The sequence below is a fragment of the Lycium barbarum genome, chromosome 6, assembly GCF_019175385.1.
Source record: "Lycium barbarum isolate Lr01 chromosome 6, ASM1917538v2, whole genome shotgun sequence".
Lineage (NCBI taxonomy): Eukaryota > Viridiplantae > Streptophyta > Magnoliopsida > Solanales > Solanaceae > Lycium > Lycium barbarum.
In genome coordinates, this window is record NC_083342.1 from 84,078,805 (window position 1) to 84,088,101 (window position 9,297).

The following is a 9,297-nucleotide window of genomic DNA, read 5'->3' on the forward strand; positions in this document are numbered from 1 at the left end:
CATTTTCCAACTGAAATGGAATATTACTACCGAAATTGCATTGTACATCCAGAATAGTCCTAAGAAATATAGTATTCATGTACCAAAATGCAAGTTTTTTCTCTGGACTGGACCTAGTTTAAAAATTGGAATTTTGAGGGCTAAGGCCCAACCTAAAATCACATTTTTAAAGTCCCACTTAACCAAAATTTTCCAGAAAAAAGGAGGGAAAACACGTTTTGGGATGAACCCAGTAGCTAAAGGGAAAAATGAGATTCTGGGCTAAAAACCCAACAGATCTTAACTAATTTTTTTAGAAAAAACATAAGTTTGGACCCAAGCGCACAAAAAATGTTACTTTTATTTTACAAACAATTGGGCGTAAAGTTAAAATTCTAGGACCAAAAAATTAGTTAGATTATATAAAACAAACCCCTTATAAGTTAAATTCGTGTAAATCATTTGCAAACACAAAGTTTTAGATAAGGACATTCTAAAAACGTATTAAACTGATTAACCTGGACTATGTATGAGTCAAGCATGGACAAAACTCATTTATCTCATACTTTAAATGAACTTTTGTATCTTTACAAAAACTGCTACTATCCTTATATATAAAAGGAACTAATTATATCCGAATATTATAAATCCGAACCTAAATATCCTATATGTAAAGGGAATACATTCAAATCTTTTCAAAATGATATGTAAAATGACATACTTTTCTTATGGGAAATAAACACCAAATAAACAGTTCATGCAAATACTCACACATTGGAATTCGAAGGTCAGGCGTATAGTACGGATCCTTAATACTAGGGTGCCTAACACCTTCCCAAGGGGATCACCAGAACCCTTATCTATAACTTTGGATTAAGAAAGATTTTTCATGGTGTATGAATAAACCCTTCAAAACTGGTTTTCCTATTTTCCTAAAAATTAGTTGGCGACTCTTTTAAAACAAAGTCCAAAAGAGCACCAACGATTTTGAAGTAGCTTTTCCGAGTGCTAACCCCTCCTGCGAAAATGCGAACCGTTACAAGGAGTTGCCCCTGTCGAAGTTCGGGCTGTCGTGTGATATCCCAATAAAGCATACAGCAGTTGCTCATGCTAACCTTTGTAGTTATCCGTCATCTTCCTCAATATCCTCTTGATGTTCTTATTGGCCGCTTCCATAGCTCTATTCATTTGTGGTCGGTAAGTTATTGAGTTCCAATAATTAATCTTGAATTGCTCACAGATATCCTTCATCAAATGGCTGTTTGGATTTGCCCCGTTATCCGTTATGATGGACTCGGGTATGTCGAAGCGGCATATGATGTTGTTACGCACAAATCAGCTACTAGTTTCTTCGTCACTGATTTGTATGATGTTTCTTGCACCTATTTAGTGAAGTAGTCAATGGCAACCAAAATGAATCGATGCCCATTTGAAGTGGCAGGTTCAATGGGTCTAATGACATCCATACCCTAAGCGACGAAGGGCAGGGTGAACTCATAGCATTGAGCTCGCTTGGTGGGACTTTGATTAAATCGCCGTGAATTTGACATTGATGGCATTTCTGTACAAACTTGCAGTAGTCACTTTCCATTATCATCCAGTAATATCCTGCCCGGAGGATTTTCTTGGTTAACACGGATCCATTCATATGAGGCCCACAAGTCCCAGCATGTACTTCTTCCAACAGTTTCGTGGGGTCGATGGCGTCCACACATCAGAGCAAACCCAAGTACGATGTCCGTTTGTATAGTATTTCCTTGTTCAGGAAGAAACTGTTGGCCATTCTTCTGACGGTTTTCTTTTGCCCACTTGTGATACCTTCGGGATAATCTCGTTTCTCCAAATACATCTTGATGTCGTTGTACCATGGTTTTCCATCTGGCTCTACTTCCATGAGGGAATTATAGGCATGCTCTTCCTTCAGGCTTATCTGCAGAGGGTCAATGTGACTGCTTTCAGGATGCTGAATCATTGATGCTATCTTGGTCAACGCATCGGCAAACTCGTTCTGATCTCTTAGAGTATGCCTGAATTCAATCTTTGTGAACATTTTACACAACCTTTGTGCCAAGTTCGCATACTGCAAGATTTTGTCATTTTTGGTGGCCCATTCTCCTTGGCCCATTCTCCCTGCACTTAATGGATCAGCAAGTCAGAGTCTCTTATGACCAGTAATTCATTGATATCCATATCCAATGCCATCCTGAGGCCTAGGATTCCAGCCTCATATTCGACAATATTGTTGGTACAACGGACTTTGAGCTTTGCAGCCATTCGGTAGTGTTACCCATTATCTGATATCAGAACTGCGCCAATTCTGAAACCTTTGTAGTTGACAGCCTACCCATCAAAGAACAATCTCCATCCCGTGTAAGGCTCTGTCGTTTCTTCTTCTATGGCTAATACTCCTCGTCCAAGAAATGAGTTTGAAGGGGCTCAAGATCCTCATCCGCTGGGCTTTCAGCTAGCAAGTCGGCCAAGGCTTGTCTTTTAACGACCTTTTGTGCTATGTACACAATGTTGAATTCACTTAGCAACCTTTTCCACTTGGCCAGCTTCCCGATGGGCATGTGCTGGCAAAAAATATAACTCAGTGGATCCATCTTGGATATGAGGTGGGTGGTATATGATGAGAAGTATTGCCTCAACTTGTGGTCCACCCATGTCAGGGCACAACAAGTCTTTTCCACCGGCGTATATCATGCCTCGCAGGAGGTGAATTTCTTGCTTAGATAGTATATGGCCCGCTCGTTCTTGCCTGCCTCATCATGTTGTCCTACCACACATCCAAAGGCATTTTCTAAAACTGAAAGGTATAGCAAAAGTGGACTCCCAGGCCTGGGAGGTACTAAAACGGGTGGATTGGACAGATACCTCTTGATGGTATCAAAAGCTTCTTGAGACTTCTCTGTCAATTTTGTAGGTGCATCTTTCTTCAGGAGCTTAAGTATGGGCTCCACAATGATGGTAGATTGGGCTATGAATCGTCTAATATAATTTAGTCATCCCAGGAAGCTCATGACTTCCTTCTTGGTTTTGGGAGGAGGTAACTCTTGGATCGCTTTGATCTTGGCTGGATCTAGTTCTGTGCCCCTTCTGCTGACTATGAATCCAAGTAATTTTTCGACAGGTATTCCGAATGCACATTTAGCTGGGTTCAGTTTCAGATTAAAATTTTGGAGTCTGTCAAAGAATTTCCTTAACTGTGTGGTATGCTCTGAACTTTCTCTTGACTTGATGATGACATCATTCATGTATAGTTCAATATTCCTATGGTGGAAGATGGTAGTCATAGCTCTCATGTAAGTCGCACCGACATTTTTGAGATCGAATGGCATTATCCTATAATGATACACTCCTCATGGAGTGATGAAGGCTGTCTTTTCCGACTCCTCTTTGTCCATTAGGATTTGATGAGAACCCGTAAGACAATCCATGAACGACTATAGCTCGTGCTTAGCGCAGTTGTCTATAAGTATGTGGATGTTTGGGAGTGGAAAGTTATCTTTGAGACTGGCTCGATTGAGGTCCCGGTAATCCATACATATCCGTATCTTTCCATCCTTCTTAGGTACCGACACTATGTTGGCCAACCATGTAGGGTATGAAGTCACTTCTACCACTCCTGATTTGATTTGCTTTTTTACCTCGTCCTTAATACCGATGTTGAGATCCAGCTAGAATTGTTGGATTTTCTGTTTTACGGGGGGTAAAACTCGCATTGATGGGTAACTGGGTTGATGCTACGCTAGTGCTCAATCTAAGCATGTCAGCGTATGACCATGCGAAGATGTCCACATACTCCTTTAGTAGACTTATCAACTGTAACAACCTATTTGGTTGTTATAGTGTTTTGACCCATTTAAACTTGTTGACCCTTCCCCAAGTCCCGTTAGTATGATCTATGACTTAATGAAGTCATTGGGTTGGTTCCCGCAAGGTTCCAGTTCAAATTGAGTCATTGATGGAGATGGTAGTTAAGTTAACGAGTTAGAGTTGACCACGGTCAACGTCGGGTTAGGATGACCCCGTGTCAATGTTTTGGAAGTTCCAACAAGTTAATATGATGATTTTGAACTTGTCCACAAGTTTGGTGAGTTTCTGAAGAGTTTCAGCTGGGTTTGGGTTTTGTCGTGCTCGTATTCGATGTTTTCGCCCTAGGTCTTTGGCTAAAAAAAGGTCCAGATTGATCAAAAGACCTTTGTTTTGTGTGAGGTTTGAACCATTAGATCCGTAGAATAATTACGAAGCTATAGCAAAAAGAATCGTCGCGTTTCTCCTCCTTATAAGGGAGTTATGACCACTTTCGTTCAGGCTGTTCCAGCAGGTCCGCTATAGCAGATCCGTGGCCCCTATAGCGGGTCCACTGTAGCGTACCTACTGACCGCGCAGCGACAGACGGGGGCAGAATACCCTATTTTTATATTCCTACTCCGAACCAGTACCCAAAAGACCCCAAAGTTAGTTTTCAAGAGAGAAAGAGGCAAACTTCATTTCCTTCATTGATAAAAGTATCTTTGAGCGTAAGTCCCCACCTTTATTTGTTCCTTTTCCTTTCTTCTTCAAGTTCCATGATAAGCTTAAGCTCCATTAATGGTGGTGCAAAATTAGAACCTAAGAATTTATGAAACCTTCAATAGTTGAAGGGTTGGGAGATAACAATGGAAGAGGATTCACAAGTACTTTGGGGTAAGATTCTAACCTAGTGTTCATTATTTATTTGTCGATTATCATCATCTCCTCATAGTCATCCTACACGCTAATTGTGAAGAACTAATGGGTTAAGAACCTTAGGGCTAAAAATAGAAAAGATGAATTTGGATATCTTGTGATGAATAAAATTTCAGGAAATTAAGATTGAAGGTTAACTAGATGATGGGTAATATAATTGTGCACTAAGTTTCCCTTTTTACCCTCATGAACCCGGATTCACATTGTAGGGGTATTTTGTTTTTTTTTTAAATATAGCAATATGGGTATCGTTGGATTCGTTTAGGCTCATAGAGTACTATTTTGACTATATTGTACCTGAATTTGCGATAAGATTATAGTTTTTCCCTCATGGCTTGGGTTTGGCTATTTTGAGTCCATTTTTGAATTTTGGGTAAAACTATGGCAATATAGGTATCCTTAGATTCTTATTCTGACATAGAAATCATATTTGATAGACGTTAATCATTTCGAGGTTCTCCAAAGAGGAAGGCAAGTCTAACGTTTGACGATTCGAGACTGTTGCTCGGCATCCAGGTAGGTTACGGCTTACTTTAGTTAGCCTTTGATTAGCAAAGCGTATATTATGTAGAATTGATGGCAGAAAGCATGATTAGGCCTTCGGATATGGCATTTTGGTTGAACTTTAGCTAGGTTCGTATGACTTCTGATTATGTGGGCTTGTCGCCGTTATTTAAGCAATAGTTGAAGGTGTAGTTGTGTTCATACTGTGTTGATTCCGGATGGATTTATATTAGGTTGATTGTTGTTGATGATGGATTGTTTCCCTGTTATTTTGATTAGACTTGTTACCTGAATTGTTGTGTTGTAATATGTGTTGTACCTAATTCTCTTTTATTGTGACACATATCATCAGAGAAAGGAAGGATAATGAGTTTAGACTTGAATTGTGATATAAACTTACGACAGTACTTAGATGAAACTTGATGTATGATTTACTGTTAATGATAATATATAGAAAAATGTAGCATCTTAGTAATACAAGACTTAGTTGTGAGGCATACTTGATATGTGTGGAAGTAAAGAGGGACATAGACTCTAATGTTGGGTGATGTGCCGTGAAATTATGGCGCATTCGATACTTTTTGGCTATAAGTTTTACTTGTTTTTAAGCAAGTTTTGGTCTTTTCAATGTGTTTGTGACATGTTGCAGATGTTTAACGTATTTCGGGAGCAAGTCATGAAAATGGAGTAAAAAGTTGTGCAAAGAAAAGAAAACTAACTGGAGCCTGATCTATACGGAGGAACATACGGACCGTAGAATATTCACGGTCCGTAAAATCCATCGTAGATGCTTAACAGAAAGGGTTCAGACATGAAGTGGAAGTCCAGGCAGAAGTACGGACCATATAATATTTACGATTCGTAAAACTCACCGTATGTTGATTCCAGAAGAGTCTTAAAGAGAAGAGGATTTACGGGCAAGTTATACGGACCGTATAATATTTACGGTCCGTAAAAGTGGATTGTGCATCTGACAACTGGAGAGATTTTACGGAAGACTGTCACTGATTCTACGGACCGTATAAAATGTACGGTCCGTACATTGTTCCGTCCAGGGAAATTTTGTCAATCCAATTTTGCACGGTTTTGACTCTTATAAATACCTGATTTTAGGTTTCTTGTAATTACATTACTACAAAACTCAGTTTTTATTTTCCTTAGCATTAGTTACTCATATTTTTGTAATCTTTTGGAGATTACAAACAATTGCAAGTGATTTCTCAAGTCCAAGCAATCAATTGTAAGCATTATGATCCCCCTTATTTCTTATTGTTCTTCTTCCTCCATGAGTAGCTAATTTCCCTTACTAGGGTTGTGAACCCAATGATGGGTGTTGTGTGATTGGGTTGTGATTGATACACACATAATGGATTATTAGGGTTTAGTTATTCTTCATTCTTCATTCATAATTAATGGTTGCAAACATTGATTAAAGCCATAAACATTGATTTATTTGGAAAAATAATTAGGGTCGGTAAGAATAACTAACAAGGACCCAAAACTCTAAACTTTGTTTAATAAATTCACTTAGGAATAAGAATAATTTACTTGGCATGATTAATCGTTCTTCATAGTTACTTTCTTATATTTGGGAAAATCATAGAAAGACATAATCTTTATTTATTGGGAAATAGTAGAGATTCATATAGAGATTAAGTGCATTCATATAATGATCCATTAGAAGTATATCGAGATCAATACCCATGATCATACACTCTATCTAACGGGGACACAACCTTAGTTTCGTTTACCATTAATTTCCACCAAAGCAATAGATAACAATTAGTTATAGAAAAACCAACTATTACCAAAATCATCGGATTAAGACATTAGACCTAAGTTTAGCATCCTACGATTTTAGTAACCTTTTCACACCATATTCCCTGTAGGATTCGCCCCCAACCTTGTTAGGTTGCTATATTTGACAACGTCCGCGTTATACCATTAATAGATGTAATTTGAGCGTATCAAATTTTGGCGCCGTTGCCGGGGAATACGGTTTTGAAATTGCTAAATAGTGTTTGCTATATTGAAGTCTTTTGCTTATTCCATCACACCTTGTTTGCTACTCTGTGTAAACCAGGCGAACATGAATCAGAATCAGAAAAATCAACGTGCTGGCAACCAGGTGAATCGGTTGAACAATCAGGCGAATGAATCAAATGATGAGAATATTTTCACTGATCTTGTTGCAGAGGAGGACTATGCATATGCTATTGTTCAGCCTCGAGTTGTAGCTGCTAGCGTGAAAATTGATTCCTCTCTATACCGGTTGTTGAAGCTTGAGGGATACTTACGGAACTCTACCGAGAATGACGCTCAACGTCATTTACAGAATTTTGTGGATGTGTGTGCTAATCACATCCAGAACAACGTTCCACAAGATGCTATTCGGTTGAGGTTATTCAAATATTCCTTAACCGGGGAGGCAAGAACATGGTTTGAGAAGCTGCCCCGAAATTCGATTACTTCATGGGCAGAGATGGTGACTACTCTTCTCACAAAATGGTACCCCCCTAGCAAGAAGGCTGAAATTCGTGACAAGATATATTACTTCAAGCAGCGACCGGGGGAACAACTATATGAAGCCTGGGAGAGATTCAAAGAGTATTTGCAGAAGAGCCCGAATCATGGTTTTCCGGAACACATATTAATGGAGAAGTTCTACCGAGGGCTAGATCCAGTGACAAAGTCAGTTGCTAATAATGCAGCTGATGGTTGTTTCATGAACAAAACCTTTCGACGAGTGACCAACATACTTAACAAGCTGACGACTCATAATCAGGCTTGGCACTCAAACAATGCTGATGTGGTACCATATGGTAGTGCTATGATCCAGCATATTGTAAAGGAGAATCAAGACACCCAGCAAACATTGGCAGAACTTGCAACAAATATCTCCTTGCTAACGAAGAAGTTTGATGAATCCCAAATCAAGAAAGTAAATATTTGTGAGGATGATACAGTTTTGCCAAAAGGGATGTACCATACTCAAGATGGTCCGTTCCATGATGGGCCACCTATGCAGGGTGAAGATCCTAATTATGTTAAACACTCTCAAGGGGGTTACCAAAGACAGAATTACCAGAGTGGCTATCAGAATCAGGATCAGAATCAATGGAGACCTCAGCAAGGTCAAGGTGCTTACAACAACTCTGGGAACTACAACAATAATTATGGTGGTGCGAACCAAGGGAGCTACAACAACAACAAAAATTTCGGGAACAAGAGTTCCAATCCTTATATACCACCGAAAGGGCAGTCAACAGAGCAAGGTAGTTCGAAGGTTGGAACAACGCTTAAGAAGATTCTGGCAAATCAATCTAAGTCTGAAAGGACTTTATCTGGGCTGACAGAAACAGTAGGTTCCCATACAATGGCTATTCAGAAGCTTCAGTCACAGATGAGGGATATTTCTAGAGAGCAACACCCTCCTAAAAAGGAAGGACTTCCGAGTGACACTATTCCAAATCCAAAGAATGGGGGAGGTGGTGTAGACCGTATGTTTGCCATCACTACTAGGAGTGGTAAAATACTCCGGGGGGCTGATGAGAAGGTGATTGATCTTGAGCCGATAGATGAAGAGGAGGAGGTGCAGTCTGAAGCACCCATCATTGCTGATGAGAATCCTACTAACAAGAAGGTTGCTGATATTCCAGAGATGGTGAAGGAAGCTGATAACACAAGCAAGCAGGCTGTAAAAGGGGCTCTCGGCCTTTTGACGCAGCTTTTCAAATCTAAACCTCCCTTTCCTCAGAGGTTGGTAAAGAATAAGGAAGATGCTAAGTTCGAGAAGTTTTATGATCAGTTGAAGCAGCTATCTCTAAATTTTCCCTTCTTGGAAGCTGTCAAGGAGATGCCCGATTTTGCTAAATATTTGAAGGATCTGCTGACCAAGAAGAAGATGGTTCAATATGAAATCGTGAGTTTGACTCACACTGTGAGTTCTATCATTTCAAATACAACTGTTTAGAAAAAGGGAGATGCTGGAGCGTTCACCATTCCTTGTTCAGTTGGGCACCATGATTTTGCTCGTGCTTTGTGTGATAGTGGGGCGAGTATTAATTTGATGCCTCTTGCTAT

The 9,297-nt window shown here is 39.6% G+C and overlaps 1 protein-coding gene and 1 non-coding gene across 2 annotated transcripts; both read right to left on the bottom strand.

The window, feature by feature from the left end:
* Positions 1-1,693: 1,693 nt before the first annotated feature.
* Positions 1,694-2,104, bottom strand: LOC132644124 (uncharacterized). The gene has a single exon (XM_060360682.1). It carries the CDS (start codon positions 2,102-2,104, stop codon positions 1,694-1,696), a length of 411 nt encoding a protein of 136 aa, XP_060216665.1.
* Positions 2,105-7,745: 5,641 nt separating this feature from the next.
* LOC132600983 (small nucleolar RNA R71) lies at positions 7,746-7,851 on the bottom strand. Its single transcript, XR_009567437.1, has one exon. It is a non-coding gene; the product is annotated as a small nucleolar RNA R71 (small nucleolar RNA).
* Between the last annotated feature and the right edge of the window lie 1,446 nt (positions 7,852-9,297).

Excerpts from the sequence above, each read along its gene's own strand:
- LOC132644124 (XM_060360682.1), bottom strand. The coding sequence starts at position 2,104 with ATGGGCCAAGGAGAATGGGCCACCAAAAATGACAAAATCTTGCAGTAT.